General features: G+C 37.8%; 1 protein-coding gene across 2 annotated transcripts in view; it reads left to right on the top strand.

The window, feature by feature from the left end:
• The window catches only part of LOC143041789 (uncharacterized), a 139,776-nt gene that overhangs the window by 33,824 nt on the left and 84,452 nt on the right, over nucleotides 1-21,500 (top strand). For both annotated transcript variants that reach the window (XR_012967818.1, XM_076213845.1), the window contains exon 5: nucleotides 13,444-13,781. Coding sequence is in view for 1 of the 2 variants with exons in the window: in XM_076213845.1 (XP_076069960.1) it covers nucleotides 13,444-13,781 (338 nt within the window). In the remaining variant the exon portion in view is untranslated. The remainder of the gene's footprint in view (nucleotides 1-13,443; nucleotides 13,782-21,500) is intronic.

Here is a 21,500-nt window from a genome sequence, read left to right as displayed (position 1 = left end):
TGCTAAATCTCTTACTATATTCTCCTTTTGTCTCATCACTTTAATAACTGAGTCTTCAGTATGTTCTTTCAATTGCTGTTTGACTATGTCAGTGAATGAAACTTTATTGTCTTCTTGGGTTGCTTTCCAATTCTTAGCTTCTTTAGTTATGGCCTCTCTGTTTTTTTTACTATTCCTCTTCAATTCCTCATTCTCCACCTTTACTTCTCTTAACTGTCTTTTTAGGTCTTCTATTTCATCAGTTAAGTTTTTGTTCGCCTTCACCTAGTTTTTCCAATTTTTCAAACCTCTCGGCGATTTTTGTCATCTTGCCAAACCTAACTTCCCAGTTGTCAGACATTTGTTGAATTTTTTCCTCCAGTTTTGTCAGTCGGGGGAGGTTGGTATCTGCCGCCCTTTCATTAAATCCTTTGAAATTATCATCCTCACCTTCCATTGTACTGCTCTTATCTATGTTTCTGATCTTTACATTTTTATTAGACATTTCGTCGTCACTCAGCTGGTCAGGGGGCCGTTTTTTGATGTTTACATTTCGTCTGTCTGCTTGGGCCAAGTCTTCTCCTTCCTCATTTCCTTCCATTTCCCTCAGCAATCCCTCCCCTTCTCCTCTTTCCCTACTTTCCCACTACCCCACGAGCAATTTCCCCCCACCCTGCAAATACAATAGGTACTTCCTTTGCTTTGGAATCCTCTTTTTTTCACTTTTTCTTCAGAACGTCCTCTACACCGTCCGTTCACTGAAGTGTGTGTGTGTGTATATATATATATATATAATATATATATATATATATATTATATATATATATATATGTATATATGGTTTGGACACATGGAAAGAATGAGCGAAGAAAGATTAGTAAAAGAAGTGTGGAAGGCAGAGGTGGAAGGAGTGAATATGAGGGGGCATCCTAGGATGAGATGGATGGGGTGAAAGGGGCAATACAAAAGAGAGGAATGTCTGTGGAGGAAGGATGGGAGAGGACAGAAGATAGGGGTGAATGGAGAAGGGTTGTATATGTATGATGCTGTGATGCATGAGGGGGAGTGGGTGGGAGATGGGGAGTGAGGAAGTATGTATGAGAAAAAATCTGATGCAGCCCAAAGGGATTTCTCCCCATCTTCTCTTTTTCTTCATGAGGGGACGGAGAGGGGGTGTCGCCGAATTTATGAAGTGGCCTTGCTCTGGATGTACTCTGTCTTGCGACACTGCTTCTGACCCAGGGCAGTGGACAGGATGCAGGGATGACCTGTCATCCAGTAGGTGCCAAGATAAGAGGGAGGGTGGAGGGGAGTAGAATATATAGGAAATGGAATGGGTGGAAGTGGTTTCTATGCCCTTTTCTTTTTGGCTACCCCCCATGTAGGGGGAAAAAGCCTTTGGCATATGTATGTGTATATATATATATATATATATATATATATATATATATATATATATATATATATAGGCATAACCCTCGATTTAATGGAAAAATGCAAGCAGACCCTTGTCTGGTATTTGAAAATCAGGTCCGTCCGTTACCAATACTGGATACCAGACATAAGTCCGTTATGTAGAAAATTGTCCGTTAGGTTTCAGCGCACACATACGTATTAGATATGTAATAAAAAGCTACAGTACATATGTATAATGATGTACATTACATATAAAGAAGAAATTGAACCACACCGTTAGGTTTTGGCGTGCACATACATTACTACCGGACACCTATCGGACATGAGTCTGTTATGTAGAAAATTGTCCATTAGGTTTCGGCGTGCACATACGTATTAGATATGTAATAAAAAGCTACAGTAAATATGTATAATGATGTACATTACATATAAAGAAGAATTTGAACCACGCTGTTAGGTTTCGGCATGCACATACGTTACTACCGAACACCTATCGGACGTAAGTCCGTTACATAGAAAATTGTCCATTAGGTTTTGGCATGCACATACTTATTAGATATGTAATAAAAAGCTACATATGTATAATGATGTACATTATGAGTACATATAAAGAAGAAATTGAACCACATTACTACCAGACACCTGTCGGACAAATTTTCATTTTACGAACTTTGTCCGGTACTATTTGTCTGTTACTACCGGACACCTATTGGACAATTTTTCATTTTATGGACTTTGTCAGGTATTTGACTGTTACTACCGGACACCTATCAGACAAATGTTCATTTTATGGATTTCGTCCAGAATTTCACTGTTACTACCGGACAAACTTTATTTGTCCGCTAAATCGAAAGTCTTCAAATTCAAGGTCCGCTAAATCAAGGGTTGTGTATACATATACAGTCACTATCCGAGTTACGACATACGCGAGTTACGACCACCCGTACTTACGAACACATCTAGCAGATGCCTATTATGAGTTTACTGTACATGTCTGGCAACACAGCACGTAAGATAGTTGTGGCAACTGGCATTGTGTACGGCAGTTATGGCAGAGATGGAAAAGTTGCTATACACGTGGTTGGAAGATAATAGGCAAAGAAATGTGAGAGTGACGTTGCAAGCAGTGCAAAGTAAGGTTACAAGTTAGTTTCACATGTTGAAAGAACGTGCAGGTGAAGAATATGCTTCACATGAGTTCATAGTAAGTGCTGGGTTGTTTCGTTGCTTTTGAGAGCGTTACCAGGTTCACCACGTGTTGTCGAAAGGTGAGGCTGCTAGCAGTGATGCGCCTGCAGCTAAGGCATTTGTGGAAGAGTTTGATAAGTTATGGGTGAAGGATATTTACGTACTTACGACCACGTCTAGCTGATGCCTATTATGAGTTTACTAATATGAATACACTATAATAAGTATTTTCTTTCTTTAACCACTTCACTACGGGCCAAAATCTCACGGGCAGCATTAGCTGCCAGACGTATGATGTTTTGAAATGATACTCGCATCATAAAAAATAGTCGCCGCTTATATCGATCATTCTCTCTTTCACCCGTGAATTTTGATAACCATAGAAAATATGATGAAGACAGTTTAGAGAGTATGTCATTATGCAGGGGCAACTACAATAAATATAATCAAGACGCCGATATGGCAGCCTCGCCTATCTACTTGCTCCTCATGCCGCCTACGTAAGCAGCACCATATGGAAGGGGTTAACTTACCATATCATATTAACAACTAAGCAACTGAAAACAATACTGTATACAACTAGGAGAGAAGCCAAATGCAGAGTATGGGATCCAATGTATTTAATGTTTTGCCCACCAGGGCTTCTTCAGAAATAACATAGTGGACAAACATCTGACTCCTTATATAACCCGAGCTTGCGGGGAGAAACAAACATGAAACTGGTGTTAAAAAGCCCTGCTGGGCGCAGCATTTAATACATTGGATCCCATACTCTGCGTTTGGCTTCTCTCTTACAGTGCTGTTGCAGTCGTTGCTGCTTTTACTCAATGCTGTATACAAAGATAAATGTACTGTACCTATATCTCACACTTAGAATGGATTGAAATGGATGAGAAAAATAAATCTTAAAATTCACATATATTTAGAGTACATACAACAATTGAAGAATTAAGAAAAAATTATTAAAAGGAAACTACAATTTAAAAAACTTAAAAATGGTAAGCAAGGTTATATTTAATACGTGTGTATTTACCTAGTTGTATTTACCTAGTTGTATTTTACGGGAAGGGGAGCTATGCTCGTGAGGTCCCGTCTTCATATCTCATTTTATCTAAACTATTTTTAAATTCATGTATTGTTTTTGCACACACCACTTTCTCATCTAACTTGTTCCAACTGTCTATTGCTCTGTGAGGAAAGCTGTTCTTTTTCAAATCTCTTCTATAGTTGTCTTTTTTTATTTTCTTTCCGTGTCCTCTTGTATTTCTGTCATCCCATTTTATCAGATTCTCTCTATCAGTAATTTCTATGCCTTTCATGATTCTGTAAATAGCTATCAAATCTCCTCTCTCTCTTCTTTGCTCTAGTGTCTGTAGTTTAAGTTTTTGTAGTCTCTCTTCATATGATAGTTTTGAGAGTGTTGGTGCCAGTTTAGTAATTGCTCTTTGTATTCTTTCAAGTTTTTTTATACATTTTTTTGTACTTGGTGACCATATCGTTGCTGCATATTCCAATCTTGGTCTTATCAGGGTGACTAGGATTTTCCTCACCATTTCTTCATCCAGGTATGTAAATGCCACTTTGATTGTTCTTATTAAATTATAAGTTTCTCCGAAAATCTTATTTATATGTTTCTCAGGTGACATATTATTCATAACAATGACTCCCAGGTCCCTCTCATTTTCTACTCTTTTTATTCCTTCTTCTCCCAAATTATATGATCCTGTTATTCTGTTTTTGCTTTTTCCAAATTCCATTATACTACACTTTTTTGTATTGAACTCCATCTCCCACTTCCTACTCCATTCTTGTACTTTATTTAGATCTCTCTGTAGTGATTCACAATCTTCTTCAGTTTTCACTCTTTTCAGTAATTTTGCATCATCTGCAAAGAAGCTCATATAGCTTTCAATTCCTTCATCCATATCATTAATATATATAGCAAACATTATTGGGGCCAGAACTGTTCCCTGCGGGACACCGCTTATTACTTCATTCCATTTTGAGTGCTGATCTCTTATCACTACTCGCATTTTTCTTTCTTGCAAAAAGTCTTCCATCCAATTTAGCAATTTACCTTGTATTCCTCCTTCATATTCTAATTTCTTAAGCAACTTCTTATGTGGTACTTTGTCAAAAGCTTTTTTTAGGTCTAGAAATGCACAATCAGCCCATCCATCTCTTTCTTGTATTATATCTATTAGCCTTGAATAGAAACATATTAAATTGGTGACGCATGATCGTCCTTGTCTGAATCCAAATTGCCTTGGATTTAGTACGTTGTTTTTTTCCAAGTATTTTACCCATCTACTTTTGATAATTCTTTCACATATTTTTGCTATTGTACTTGTTAGAGAGACTGGTCTATAGTTGGTAGGTTCTTCTTTATTTCCTCCTTTATATATAGGTACTATATTTGCTTTTTTCCAATCTTCTGGAACTTTTCCTTCTTTTAAGGAACTGCTTATTATGCTATGTATTTTGTCTGCCAGTTCATTCCTGCATTCTTTCAGAATCCAGTTTGCTATTTCATCTGGCCCATGCGATTTTCTGACATCAAAATTACCCAAGTGTGTCAATATTTCATTCTTTGTTACTTCTATTTCTTCCATAGGGGGGACTTTTTCCTTCCACTCAATCTCTTCAGGTTGTATATTTTCCCTTGTAAACACTGATTTAAAATGTTTGTTCATAATTTCTGCCATTTCCATTTCCTCAGTGTATTCAACTCCCCCTTGTCTTAATTTCTCCAAGTCTTGTTTGTTTTTCAGTTTATTGTTTACAAATCTGTAGAATAGTTTTGGTTGATCTTTACACTTTTCTATAACATCTTTTTCATATTTTCTTTTTTCCTCTCTGCACTTTTGTACATATTCATTTCTATAACCAGTATATATTTTCCATTTTTCAGGTCTTCTGTCTTTTTTCCATCCGGTCCAGGCTTTGTCTCTTTTGTCTTTTAACTCCCTACAACTTTTGTTGTACCAGCATTTTACATATTCTTTTTCTTGTTTTTGTCTTGGGACATACTTTTCCACTCCTTCTTTGTAAATTTTTGTCAAAATATTCCATTTCTCTTCCACTGATGTTTCTTCTTTGTATATTTCTTCCCAGTTTTCTTGTTGGAAGAATTCTCTTATTTTATCAAAGTTTGTTTTTTCATACATCATTCTTCCTTTTCTATATTGTTCATTTCTTTTCATATATTTTTCTTCATTAAGTTCCAGTTCAATCAATATGTGGTCACTTTTACCTATTGGTGTTTTATATTCAATCTTGTCCACTATTCTAGGTTCAGATGTAATTATTAAGTCTAGCCTCGATGGTTCTTCTTCATTTCTATACCTAGTGTTCTCTTGTATCCATTGTGTCATTGAATGGTCAGTAATCATCTCAAGTAGAGCATTTCCCCATGAGTCATCACCACTCTTTACTGTCATTTCTTCCCAGCAGATTTCTTTGCAATTAAAGTCGCCCATCATAACTATTCTTCCTCCGTCTTCCATTATTTTAGTTAATGCTATCTTTGTGTCCTCTAACATACTTTTATGTTCATTCTCCTCCCATGAGGCTGTTTTCGGAGGCACATAGTTGATCACAAATTTTCTGCTCTTCTTATCTCGGTCTTCCACTTCTATCATAATCATCTCTACTGTATTCTTTCCATATATGACACCTTTCACGTTTATATCCTTCTTTGTCAGGAACATAACTCCACCCCCTTGTTTTTTCTCTCTGTTTCTAATCCAATAATTGTATGTATCATGTCCTACACTGTTGGGTGGTAGTGGGCCTTTTAATTTTGTTTCTACAATTCCCATTATGTCCGGTTCTTTTTCTTTCAAATAATCATTCAGTTCATTCAATCCTGTTATCAATCCATCTATATTTGTGTAAGACACTCTTAGTTTTCTGCCACTTCCATTGTGTTCTCTGTTTCCCTTATGTTTTTCTTTAGTATGTCGAACTGCTTTATTTTCATGTTCACTACTCTCCAATAGAATCTCTCTTTCTCTGACTCCGTTCTTTCCTCGTTTTTTGCCTTAGCTTCAATTCTTTTCTGCTTTTCTGCCTCTCTTTCCTCCTTATTCATTTCTCTTTTTATCCATACCTTTTTATATTGATCATTTGTTGCTAGTTTCCCTGTCTTGGATAGAATTTTCTCTGCCGTTGTTTGTGACCTGAATTTAATCTTAATTGGTCTGGTCTTATCTGTACTATATTTTCCGAGTCTGAATTTTTCCTCAATTTCCTTTATAATTTCTGGTTCATCTTCCTGGACTAATTTTAATAAACTGCTTACCCTTTCATTTTCCTCCTTGATTCTTGCGGTTCTATCTGGGTTATGTTTCTCTTCCATTCCTAATATAATTATACATTTCTTTTTGTCAGCTAATTCTCTTACTATATTCTCCTTCTGTCTCATCACTTTAATAACTGAGTCTTCATTATGTTCTTTCAATTGCTGTTTGACTATGTCAGTGAATGAAACCTTATTCCCTTCTTGAGTTATTCTCCAATTTTTAGCTTCTGTAGCTATTTTCTCACTGTTTTCATTACTATTCTTCTTCAATTTCTCATTCTCCTCCTTTACATTTCCTAACTGTCTTTTTAGGTCCTCTACTTCTTCAGTTAAGTTTCTGTTAGCCTTCTCTAGTTGTTCCAATCTTTCAATTCTTTGGAGAATGGAGCCTACATTACCTAACTTACGTTCCAAGTCCTCGATCACCTTATCAACTCTCTCCTCTAGTCTTATCAGTCTGGGGGGGGTTGTGTCCCCCCCACCCTCTTTAAATCCCTGGAACATATTCTCGTCACTTTCTACTGTATTTCTCCACTCTATACTTCTAATCTTTACATTTTTATTTGCCATTTCGTCATCCGGTGGTCGTTTCATGTTGACCTTCCGCCCGTCTGCCTGGGCCAAGTCCTCCACATCCTCATTACCTTCCATTTCCCCAGTAATCCCTCCCCCTCTCCTCTTTCCTTACTTTCCCACTACCTCACGAGCAATTCCCCCCCCCCTGCAAATACAAAAAGGCACTTCTCTTTGCGTTGGTATCCTCAATCTGCACTTTTCTTCAGAGCGTTCGTCAAGCCGTCCGTTCGTTGAAAGTGTGTGTGTGTGTGTGTGTGTGTGTATATACAGGTATAGTATATACATACAGTACCTGCATACGTATATATACTGAAATACAGTACAATATTAAAACATTAAAAGAAATAGAAAAAATTATAAAAAGGAAACTAAAAAGCATTGATAAATAAACAGTAAACAGCTTGTATTTAATAGTATTCAATAGAAAAAGTTACTTAAAAATGCAACAGATTGATATAATGTATCCTAGAGTAGAACCCTTGTGTTGGCCATTTTGAATAGAATCCGACTTATGACTGGTTGGTTGGAACCTATCCAGGTCGTAACTCGGATAGTGTCTGTATATATTCCAAAAGCTGTGTCTGGGCATAAAATTCAAAAAGGAACAAAAAACCAAATGATGATTTTTTTTTTGACATACTGAATCAACTGAGTACTGCATTCCATGGGTTAATAGTCAAAGTTAAACATTCGCAAATTGGAGTGCAACAGCATCAATTTCTCCCCTGTCTCTGGAGTCAACTGGTGATGGTGTGGGGTGTAGACATTACCACCAATGCTGAAGAGGTGTTCACTCTTCACTGAAGATGGTGTAGAGCACAGCATTTTGTTGGCAACTTTTCCAAGTTCAGGATAGGAGTTGTGGTTGTCTCTCCACCAATTCAAGGAATCTAAGTCACATGGTTGCAGTGGGAGGGAGCAAAATTTATCAACTTTGCTTTGTAGTGTCAGAACAGATGAAGATCTCCATAATTTTTTTTTCTTTGAAATTTCACTTTGTCCAAATTTGACTCGTGTGGTTGTGAATTTAACAGCAAGTCATCCAAACATGAGTCAAAGTCATAGCTGTCATTGTCAAAAAGCATAAAGATGTATTATGCATTTACTTGTCAAAATACATAGAAAAATTCTTTGTAAATGATTCGTTTGGCTATAAATTGCTGCAGAGTAAGTGGGAGTAAATCTGTCCACCAATTTTTCACACTTATAAGTGGGTAAAATTCACTGAATCCATGGATGCCAAGATGATTTATTCCCATATTACGCTCGCTTAATTTCTGCTGTAGAAACTTTGCTGTTAAAGAATAAATTATGTAAGAAATACAAAATTAACTTAAAAATTAATATAATTTGCTCTAACATTTACTCCAACTTGTGGTGCTATTTTAAAAGTTTCTCCGTTCGTATGTCTTTGTGTCTGCAGATTTTATCACCTCTGCATAATATTTTCGAAACGTGTGTTATGGCAATAGACGGCATTGTAGGTTTACCACTACCATAGCATATTCCTAGCTACCTCATTCCCTATGGTTGTGATGCTATGTGAAAATAAAATAAAGCAATGATTATTAGGTAGTGGTATCTCGTATAACACATATTATGCTACATGGCTCTATACAACTACCAGAACAATGAATAATAACTGAATTACTGAATTGGCATCAGCATCAGCAAAATATTGCCAATGCCGATGCTGAAACCCTTTCTAAAAAAAATGCTGATGCCGATTCACCAAAAAAGTGCTGATTAATCGACACACCCCTACTGGATAGAATGAAAAATATGGATGTGAGATAGAGACCAGGGTTGGAAAGAGTGGTTAGGATAAATGTGCTAGGTGGCTTGGGCATATGGAAAGAATGAGGGAGTAAAGATGAACAAAATGTGTGGGACACAGCAGTGGATGAATTGAACTTGAGGGGATAACAAAGGGAATAGATAGATGGAGTAAAGGGGGCATTGGATGTAAGAGGAATGTTTGTTAAGCAAGGAAAAGAGAATGGAAAAGATATGAATGAATGAAGAGGGTTTGTAAATGGCTGAAGAAATGACATGGCTTGAAGAGATATTCTTGTCTGCTCCATAGATTTTTTGAGTGGAAGGGGGAAGACATCCTGTTAATCATTAGGACAGTTAATAGAGGAACTAGTGGATAAGTGTTAAGGTGCTGATTGTTAGTGCTATGTTCTCTATTTTTTCATGGGTGGTTGTTAAGATGTTGGTGTCATCCCTAAGCTGTTAATGAAAAATATTAATATCAATGATTTTGCAGGAAACCCACAGTTCCCAGATAATAGGTGACAGTCACCTGGTAGGCCCATACTTCACTCAGGGAATCAATCAATCAGTCAGTTGCCCCTGGTATTTCCTGCAGAAGACCCATAGCCTTCAGATAACCCATGACAGCTTTTGTGGGCAGGTATACAAGTCACTCGGGGAAGATATTTTCTGTTGTTGTCCAAGGGAATGCTAGTATGGGGCATTGTAGTATGTCTTCTGTGCCCTCTGTGTGGTGGTTACATCTCAGAGAAGAAATATTGTTACTGTCTAGGGATTGTTAACATGGGGCAGCATAGGATGAGATGTTCACTGTCTCTTGTGTGGTGGTTGTATCTGAGGCAAAGATAACATGTTGATATATTGTTTACAAAGTATTACTAAGGCGGAGCATGACAACAGGAGACCTTTTGGTCCATATCTATGTCAGATGCAAAAAAAAATCCTAATAATGATAATAATAAATAAATAAATAAAAACTATAATATAAGTATCAAATGAAATACATAAATAAGTGCATAGGCACAGCCAAACAACAAACAGGTAAATAGTAAATAATAATAAATTGACATATAACTAATAATAAATGAGAATCAAACAGACAAATGATAACAAAAAACATACATATATACATATACCAAGGCTTTTTCCCCCTTACCAGGGAGGTAGCCAAAAAGAAATCCCTTCGGGCTGCATCAAATTTTGCTCACACATACTACCTCACCCCCCATCCCCCCACCCATTCCACCTCATGCAATCACAACATCATCCATATACAACCATTCTCCATTCACCCATCTTCTGTCCTCTCCCGTCCTTCCTCAACAGACATTCCCCTCTTCCCCAAAGCCCCCTTCACCCCATCCATCCACCTCATCCCAGGACGTCCCTTCATGTTCACTCCCTCCACATCTGCCTTCCATACCTCTTTTACTAGTCTTTCTTCACTCATTCTTTCCATGTGTCCAAACCATCGTAATATTCTTTTATCAACCTTATCTCCCAACTCCTTTTCCACCCCTGTTCTCCTCCTCACCTCCTCATTTCTCATTCTATCTAGCCTAGTAACCCCCATCATACTTCTCAGACACCTCATCTCAAACACATTCAAACTCCTTCTCTCTTCCTCTCTTATGTTACATGTTTCTGCCCCATACAGTGCTGTTGGCACAATCACTCCTTCATACAGTCTCCTCTTAGCATCCATTCCCAAATGTCTGTTCCTCATTACACTCTTCAATCCACCAAGGCATTTACTTGCTTCTCTCAATCTACATTCTACCTCCACTTTTACTCCACCTTTCCCTGCCACATTTGCACCCAAGTATCTAAAACTATCCACTTCCTCCAGTCGCTCTCCCTTAATGCTCACTTCCAGTCTACTGCCACTTTCACCCCTTGTACATCTCATCACCTTACTTTTACCCACATTTATCTTTAGCTTTCTTCTATCACATACTCTCCCAAACTCTGCCGCCAACTTCCTCAATTCCTCCTCCGATCCTGCCACAAGCGCAGTGTCGTCCGCAAACAATAGCTGGCTCACCTCCCACTTTTCTCCATTTTCTTTAACCATCTCCAATCCCTAGCCCACTACCCTTGCATTTACCTCTCGCACTACCCTATCCATGTGTAAATTGAACAGCCAGGGTGACATAATGCATCCTTGACGAAGTCCCACCTTTACCTCGAACCACTCACTCTCTCCATTTCCAATCCTGACACAGCTCTACTACTCTCATAAAAACTCTTGACAGCTCCCAGAAGCTTTTCTCCTATCCCGTATATCTGCAAAACCTCCCACAGTGCCTTTCTGTCTTACCCTATCATAAGCCTTTTCCAGATCCATAAAAGCCCAAAAAACATCCTTCCCCTTTCCTATAGCTTTCTCACATATCTGTCTTACCACAAAGATCTGATCTACACAACCTCTACCTGTCCTAAATCCACACTGTTCCTCACCAATTACTCCTGTTTCTCTCCTAATCCTCTCAATCAAGATCCTCCCATAAGCCTTCCCAACTACACTTAACAAACTAATCCCCCTGAAACTACTACATTCACACTTGTCCCCTTTTCCCTTGTAAAGAGGAACTATACAGGCACTCCTCCAGTCCTCTGGCACCCTACCCTCTCTCCAGCAAACATTAAATAACCTCACCAGCCAGTCTACCATCACTGTACCTCCCTTTTTCAGACATTCTGCATGGCATCCATCCAGACCAGGTGCCTTACCTGCTTTCATCATCTTAACAACTGCCTTCACCTCATCCTTCCTTATTTCTCCTCCATTCTCCTCACTCATCACTCTCATTTTCTTCGCACTTCCCACTGCAGCAATCTTTCCTTCCCTATCCTCCTTCACATTTAGCAACTCCCTAAAATATTCTGCCCATCTTCCCCTTACTGCCTTCTCTTCCATTATCATCTCTCCATCTGCACCTTTTACCTTTTGTTCTCTACTTGATTTGCCTCCTCTTCCTCTCTTAATTTCTTTCCAAAACATCTTTTTATTACTTTCAAAACTTTCTGTCAAACTCTTACCCCATTTCACATCTGCTCTCCTCTTTGCCTCCTTTACCTTTTGCTTTACTTCTCTTTTCTTTTCTTTGTACCTCTCATATGACTCCCTCGTCCTATTTTGTAACCAATCTGTGAAAGCTCGCTTCTTCTCTTCTACAACCTTCTTTGTTTCCTCATCCCACCATTCACTACCCAAAAACAAATAATATAAAATTAATAATCATTACAGCATCTTGCTAAGGTGTTTATTAAATGATTTTTAAAGCTTTGAACTGAACTACATTGCACTGCCTCTGCAGGAAGTTTATTACATTTATTAACTACACGGTTGGCAAAGTTGTTTCTACCCACTTCACAATTGAATCTATTTCCGGACAGTTTGAGACCATTTTTTCTTGTCTGATTCTCATTCAGTGTGAAAATTTTGTCACTTTTGATGTCAATTCCCTTTGGAATTTTAAAGACCTGTATCAAGTCACCTCTGAGTCTACGTTTTTTTAGGGAAAACAGATTCATATGTTTTAGTCGATTTTTGTATGATTTATTTGTGATATTTGGAATCAGTTTTGTGGCTCGTCATTGTACTTTTTCCAATCTGTCAATGTCTTTAATGAAATTCGGTGACCATACAGAAACAGCATATTCCAAATTTACCTAGTTGTATTTTGCGGGAAGGGGAGCTATGCTCGTGATGTCCCGCCTTTGTATCTTGCAGTGTCTAGTTTGTTTTTAAACTCATGAATGGTTTTTGCGCATATTATTTCATTGTCCAGTTTGTTCCAAGTGTCCAAAACTCTATGAGGAAAACTGTTTTTCTTCAGTTCTCTTCTATAGCTATGTTTTTTTATTTTCTTTCCATGTCCTCTTGTGTTTCTTTTGTCTTTTTGTGGACGAACTAATGATTTATATAGCTTGTTAATGAGTGATGGACTTTTGAAGTCAAAAGATCGCACAATCAGTCCTAGAATCTTATTGTTTTCACTTAACAAAGCCATAAATAATTTTTGTTGTTGCTTTAACTTTTATGAAGCTAGGAATGTAATGTTCCTCTTCATTATTAGAGCACTTGCTGTTCTTATTAGAAATTAAGGATAATTAGATAGGTTATTGGTAAGTAAAGTATTTTGAGACCAATCTTTAGAGAATTACATTGCAGATTATAATCATCCATTTATTAACAGAAAAAATCATCGAAGATGAAACAAAAGCACCAAAAGTTGTGAGTGTGAACATCAGAACCAATACCATCAGCCCAGTACCTGGGCTAATCATTGATAAACTGAAGGACATGGGAGTGGGTGAGAGCAGGACTCAGGAACTTCATATTGTGCAGTCATCAGATGGAGTTGCCAATCTAGCTTCAAATGAGGGGCAGCTGGATTTTGTGGAAGAAGAGAAACAAAAAGAGGAACAGATTAAGGAAAAAAAAATTGAGAAGGAAAAAGAAAAAGAGGAAATTGTTTCTGGAGCTATAGTTCTCATCCTGTGCGCAGATGATGCAAAAGAAGAAGCAAGAAAGGTTAGTATACGATGAATCCTTCTTCAAAAACAGTTGATTCTTACCATTACAATTTATTCTTTGATTTAAATTTAGTGAAACTTAAACTGAGAATTATATCTTTATTCTTAGAATGGCTATCTTCAAAGTTGTCTGTTGTATGATTAACCTCTTCAATATGGATCAAATGTGCACATTGGCTGCCGCACATATGATGATGCTTCACAATACACACATTATGAAATATAAAATTATAGCTGTTATACTCATTCTCTTTCACTCAGAATGTTTGTAACTATTGAAAAAGTGATCAAACCTGTTCACAGAATAAGAGGGTCACTCAGCTACAAATACAAAATAGATATAATCATGAAGCCAATGCCAGCATCCTCATATACTCACTTGTGCTTCATGACGCCTATGTAGGCATCATCGTATTCAAGGGGTTAAGTAACACATAACAGAGGTGTAGATTTGTAGATTTTTCATTTCTGTCATGAATAAAGAACATGATGATATTAGGAATATATATAGATATTAATTAGGGAAGTGGGGCCACCGTAGTGCAATAGTAGCATGCATGTCTGGTAGCTACTGAGGGAGGTCAGATGTGTGGATTTGAATCCAGGTCATGGTGCAGAGGTTAGTAAGGGCATTCACTTTGAGCATAGGTCCCCAATTGACAAAGCCAAAGGAGCTCATGACAACTGAATCATCATGTACATATCTGTCTATGTACCAAGGGTTTCTTCCCCCTTATTAGGGAGGTAGCTAGGCAAGGCATGCACCTACTCCCACCCATTGTTTTTCTCTCATCTTAGCTCATTGTGGATGAGGGTTCATCCCTTTCCCCTGCCCACTGCCTGGGTCAGTAGCAATGCAGGAAGAGAGCACATCCACAGCAGGGTCTACCACTTCATTTACATGATGACCCTCCCTCCTCATCCTTTTGGGCCAAGTCAGTTTATTGTCATTGTCCATTCACAACCATTCTCCACTCACACTCTTGCCTTTTCCCTTCCCTGTTCAACAGACATTACCTTTTTTACTCGATGCCCCCTTCATCCCATCCATCCATTTCATTTTTGCTCTACCTGTCAGGTTCACTCCATCCACATCTGCTTTCCACATTCTTTACTAGTCTTTCTTCACTCATTCTTTGCATGTGCCCAAATCATCCCATTATTCTTTCATCTGCTCAATATGCTAGTTCCCTTTCCACCCCTGCTCTCCTGATCTATATATGTACCAAGGCCTTCTTCTCCCACATAAGGGAGATAGTCAAATCAGAGGCCCACTCCCACTCATTCCCCTCCCATTCACCACCCTTGTTTCCCTCTTATTTTAGCTTCTCATGGATGAAGAGTCATCCTAGTCTCCTGTCCATTGCCCAGGTCAGAAGAAATGCAACAAGGCACAGCATATCCACAGCAGGGCTGCTTCACTAACATTGTGACCACCCCTCCCTGTCCCCTTGTGCGGAAAATAGAGAAGATAGAAAGAAGTCCCTTCTGGCTGTGTCAAATTGTCATCCATACACAACCATCTTCTACTCACCCCTGTCCAGTGCCTTCTCCTTTCCTTGCTCAACACATTCCCCTCTTGCTCAAAGCCCCTTTCACCCCATCCATCCATCCTCAGTCATCCCCTCAAGTTCATGATGTCCAACTCTGCTTTCCATACCTCTTTTGTTAATCTTTCTTCACTCATTCTTTCCATGTGTCCAAACCATCCCAATAATCTTTCATCAGCCTTATCTTCCAGCTCCCTTTCTACCCTTGCTCTCCTCCTCACCACCTCATTTCTCACTTTATCCCCTTTTGTAACCCCTACCATACTTCTCAGACATTTCATCTCCACATTAAACATCTCCTTTCTGCCTCTGTCATATTCAAAGTCTCCATGCCATACAGTGCAATAGGCCACCAAGTAATTCCACTTGGATCGTAAGAGGCGAGAAGAAAGGGACGGGGATTGGGACTAGGCATCCTTCTCCTTGTAGCCCCACAGGGGACATTCCTAAAAGAAAAAAAGCAAAGGCATAAGAGGGTCTAGGAGTTTTCCGACCAGCACCTTAAGGTTTGGGTCTTTTAATGTGCGTGATGTGGTACAGATGAGAGTAAAAGGGAAGAGATAGTAAGTTTGTGAGAAGAAAGATGGATGTGTTGGCTTTGAGTGAAACTAAGCTGAAAGGGAAGGGCGAGTGTAAGTTTGGGAGTGTAAGTGGGAGGTTATCAGGAGTGAAGAGAGGGCGAGGGAGGGAAGGGGTGGCTATACTAGTAAGTGAAGAGATAGGTAAACATGTAGTGGAGTGGAAGGAGGTTTCCTCAAGGATAATGTGGATGAAGGTGAAACTGGGAAAGGAGATGTGGGTTTTTGTAAGTGCATATGGGCCTGGCAGCGAGAAGAGCGTAGAAGAAGAGGAGGCTTTTTGGATAGATTTAAATGAGTGCATAGAGGATTTAGGGAGAAATATCAATGTAATAGTACTGGGAGACCTTAATGCTAGGGTAGGAAATTATCTAATTGATGGAGTGGTTGGGAAATGTGGAGTTCCAGGAAAGAATCGTAGTAGAGAGTTGATGGTGGAAATGTGTCTAGAAAGAGAGTTGATGATAGCAAATACAGTGTTTAGGAAGAAAGTCAAGCATAAGTACACATGGGAGAGGGTGGTGGAGGGAAGGGTGGTAGATAGAGCATTAATGGACTGTGTAGTGGTAAAAAGGATTATGATAGGAAGAGTTAAGGATGTACATGTGCTAAGGGGAGAGGGTGGGGGAATATCAGTTCATTATTTGGTGGAAGGTAAGTTGAGAGTGGAGGATAGATGGAGGAAGAGGAAAGGGACAAAAGGTAGGGAGGTGCTTAGAGTGAACTCTTTAAATGAAAAGGAGAAGGAGTACAAGAAGTGGGAGGGAGTGAAGGATAGAGTAGAGCTAGGTGTGGAGGAGGAATGGGGATGGTTCAAGGAGGGAGTCACAAAGTGTGCAAAGAAGGTGTGTGGAACAAGAAGAACAGGAGGAAATAGAAGGAAGGGTAGTGAATGGTGGGATGAGGAAACAAAGGAGGTTGTAGAAGAGAAGATTGAGCTTTCACAGATTGGTTACAAAATAGGACGAGGGAATCATATGAAAGGTACAAAGAAAAGAAAAGAGAAGTAAAGCAAAAGGTAAAGGAGGCAAAAGAGGAGAGCAGATGTGAAATGGGGTAAGAGTATGACAGAAAGTTTTGAAAGTAATAAAAAGATGTTTTGAAAAGAAATTAAGAGAGGAAGAGGAGGCGAATCAAGTAGAGAAGAAAAGGTAAAAGGTGCAGATGGAGAGATGATAATGGAAGAGAAGGCAGTAAGGGGAAGATGGGCAGAATATTTTAGGGAGTTGCTAAATGTGATCGAATCTTCATTTCTATACATAGTGTTCTCTTGTATCCATTGTGTCATTGTATGGTCAATAATCATCTGGAATAGAACATTTCCCCATGAGTCGTTTCCACCCTTTACTGTCATCTCTTCCCAGCAGACTTCTTTGCAATTAAAGTCACCCATCATAACTATTCTTCCTCCATCTTCCATTATCTTATTTAATGTTATCCTTGTGTCTTCTAACATACTTTTATGTTCACTCTCTTCCCATGAGGCTGTTTTTGGAGGCACATAATTTATCACAAACTTTCTGCTCTACTTATCTCTGTCTTCCACTTCAATCATAATCATCTCTACTGTATTCTTTTCATATGTGACACTCCTCACGTTTATATCTTTCTTAGTCAGGAACATAACTCCACCCCCTTGTTTTGTCTCTCTGTTTCTAATCCAATAATTATATGCATCATGTCATACACTGTTGGGTGGTAGTGGATCTTTTAATTTTGTCTCAACAATTCCCATTATGTCGGGTTCTTTTTCCTTCAGATAATCATTCAGTTCATTCAATCCTGTTATTAATCCATCTATATTTGTGTAAGACACATAATTTTCTGCTACTTCCATTGTATTTTCTGTTTCCCTTTTGTTTTTCTTTGGTATGGTTCATCTCCTCACTTTCATATTCACTACTCTCCAATAGAATTTCTCTTTTTCTGTCTCTGTTCTGTTCTCGTTTTTTTCCTTAGCTTGTCTTTTCATTTTTTCTTCCTCTCCTCTCTATTCATTTCTCTTTTTATCCATACCTTTTTATATTGTTCACTGTTTGCTAGTTTCCCTGTTGTTGCTAAGATATTCTCTGCTGTCGTTTGTGACCTGAATTTAATTTTAATTGGTCTGGTCTGATCTGTACTATATTTTCCGAGCCTATACATCTCTTCAATTTGTTTCATGATTTCAGTTTCATCTTCCTGAACTATTTCTAGTAAACTGCTTTTTCTTTTTCCTCTTTGATTCTTGTGGTTCTATAAAGATTATACTTCTCTTCCATTCCTAAAATAATTATACATTTCTTTTTATCTGCTAAGTCTCTTACTATATTCTCCTTCTGTCTCATCACTTTAATAACTGATTCTTCAGTTTGTCCTTTCATTTGCTGTTTTATTATGTCAGTAAATGCAACTTTATTGTTCTCTTGGATTTTTTTCCAACCCTGTGCTTCTTTTGCTATGGACTATTCTCCTTGTTCTTCTTTAATTCTTCATTCTCCTCTTTTACTTCTTTTAACTGTCTTTTTAATTCTTCTATTTCTTTAGTTAGGTTTTTGTTCACCTTCTCTAATTCTTCCAATTTGTCAACTCTCTGCGCAATCTCTGCCATTTTACCGAACTTACTCTCCCAATGTTCGGTCATTTTCTCAAGTTTTTCCTCTAGTCTTGCTAATCGGGGGAGGTTGGTATCCCCCCCCCCTCATTAAATCCCTGGAAATTATTATCCTCACCTTACATTGTGCTGCTCTTATCTATATTTCTAATCTTTACATTTTTGTTAATCCCATCATCACCAAAATCATCATCGGTCCTTCGCTTGTTTACAAGACGCCTGGCCTCCTGGACCAAGTCCTCCCCTTCCTCATTTCCTTCCATTTCCCTCAGTAATCCCTACCCTTCTTATTTATCACCTTCCCACTACACCACGAGCTTTCCCCTTCCCTGTAAATACAATAAGGTACTTCCTTGATGTTGAGATCCATGAAAATTTCACTTTTTCTTCGGAACTCCAATCTTCGCCGTCCATCCGACGAATGTGTGTGTGTATTTACCTAGTTGTATTTACCTAGTTGTATTTTACGGGAAGGGGAGCTATGCTCGTGGGGTCCCGTCTTCATATCTCATTTTATCTAAACTATTTTTAAATTCATGTATTGATTTTGCACACACCACTTTCTCATCTAACTTGTTCCAACTGTCTATTACTCTGTGAGGAAAGCTGTTCTTTTTCAAATCTCTTCTATAGCTGTCTTTTTTTATTTTAATTCCGTGTCCTCTTGTATTTCTGTCATCCCATTTTATCAGATTCTCTCTATCAGTAATTTCTATGCCTTTCATGATTCTGTAAATAGCTATCAAATCTCCTCTCTTCTTTGCTCTAGTGTCTGTAGTTTAAGTTTTTGTAGTCTCTCTTCATATGATAGTTTTGAGAGTGTTGGTGCCAGTTTTGTGATTGCTCTTTGTATTCTTTCAAGTTTTTTTATACATTTTTTTGTACTTGGTGACCATATCGTTGCTGCATATTCCAATCTTGGTCTTATCAGGGTGATTAGGATTTTCCTCACCATTTCTTCATCCAGGTATGTAAATGCCACTTTGATTGTTATTAAATTATAAGTTTCTCCAAAAATCTTATTTATATGTTTCTCAGGTGACATATTATTCATAACAATGACTCCCAGGTCCTTCTCATTTTCTACTTTTTTTATTCCTTCTTCTCCCAAATTATATGATCCTGTTATTCTGTTTTTGCTTTTTCCAAATTCCATTATACTACACTTTTTTGTATTGAATTCCATCTCCCACTTCCTACTCCATTCTTGTACTTTATTTAGATCTCTCTGTAGTGATTCACAATCTTCTTCAGTTTTCACTCTTTTCAGTAGTTTTGCATCATCTGCAAAGAAGCTCATATAGCTTTCAATTCCTTCATCCATATCATTAATATATATAGCAAACATTATTGGGGCCAGAACTGTTCCCTGCGGGACACCGCTTATTACTTCATTCCATTTTGAGTGCTGATCTCTTATCACTACTCTCATTTTTCTTTCTTGCAAAAAGTCTTCCATCCAATTTAGCAATTTACCTTGTATTCCTCCTTCATATTCTAATTTCTTAAGCAACTTCTTATGTGGTACTTTGTCAAAAGCTTTTTTTAGGTCTAGAAATGCACAATCAGCCCATCCATCTCTTTCTTGTATTATATCTATTAGCCTTGAATAGAAACATATTAAATTGGTGACGCATGATCGTCCTTGTCTGAATCCAAATTGCCTTGGATTTAGTACGTTGTTTTTTTCCAAGTATTTTACCCATCTACTTTTGATAATTCTTTCACAAATTTTTGCTATTGTACTTGTTAGAGAGACTGGTCTATAGTTGGTAGGTTCTTCTTTATTTCCTCCTTTATATATAGGTACTATATTTGCTTTTTTCCAATCTTCTGGAACTTTTCCTTCTTTTAAGGAACTGCTTATTATGCTATGTATTTTGTCTGCCAGTTCATTCCTGCATTCTTTCAGAATCCAGTTTGCTATTTCATCTGGTCCATGCGATTTTCTGACATCAAAATTACCCAAGTGTGTCAATATTTCATTCTTTGTTACTTCTATTTCTTCCATAGGGGGGACTTTTTCTTTCCACTCAATCTCTTCAGGTTGTATATTTTCCCTTGTAAACACTGATTTAAAATGTTTGTTCATAATTTCTGCCATTTCCATTTCCTCAGTGTATTCAACTCCTCCTTGTCTTAATTTCTCCAAGTCTTGTTTGTTTTTCAGTTTATTGTTTACAAATCTGTAGAATAGTTTTGGTTGATCTTTACACTTTTCTATAACATCTTTTTCATATTTTCTTTTTTCCTCTCTGCACTTTTGTACATATTCATTTCTATAACCAGTATATATTTTCCATTTTTCAGGTCTGTCTTTTTTCCATCTGGTCCAGGCTTTGTCTCTTTTGTCTTTTAACTCCCTACAACTTTTGTTGTACCAGCATTTTACATATTCTTTTTCTTGTTTTTGTCTTGGGACATACTTTTCCACTCCTTTTTTGTAAATTTTTGTCAAAATATTCCATTTCTCTTCCACTGATGTTTCTTCTTTGTATATTTCTTCCCAGTTTTCTTGTTGGAAGAATTCTCTTATTTTATCAAAGTTTGTTTTTTCATACATCATTCTTCCTCTTCTATATTGTTCATTTCTTTTCATATATTTTTCTTCATTAAGTTCCAGTTCAATCAATATGTGGTCACTTTTACCTATTGGTGTTTTATATTCAATCTTGTCCACTATTCTAGGTTCAGATGTAATTATTAAGTCTAGCCTCGATGGTTCTTCTTCATTTCTATACCTAGTGTTCTCTTGTATCCATTGTGTCATTGAATGGTCAGTAATCATCTCAAGTAGAGCATTTCCCCATGAGTCATCACCACTCTTTACTGTCATTTCTTCCCAGCAGATTTCTTTGCAATTAAAGTCGCCCATCATAACTATTCTTCCTCCGTCTTCCATTATTTTAGTTAATGCTATCTTTGTGTCCTCTAACATACTTTTATATTCACTCTCCTCCCATGAGGCTGTTTTCGGAGGCACATAATTGATCACA

This window comes from Oratosquilla oratoria, chromosome 32, assembly GCF_046742065.1.
Source record: "Oratosquilla oratoria isolate Oo_2021 chromosome 32, ASM4674206v1, whole genome shotgun sequence".
NCBI classification, from domain to species: Eukaryota; Metazoa; Arthropoda; class Malacostraca; order Stomatopoda; family Squillidae; genus Oratosquilla; species Oratosquilla oratoria.
This window is presented reverse-complemented; position numbering and strand designations above follow the sequence as displayed.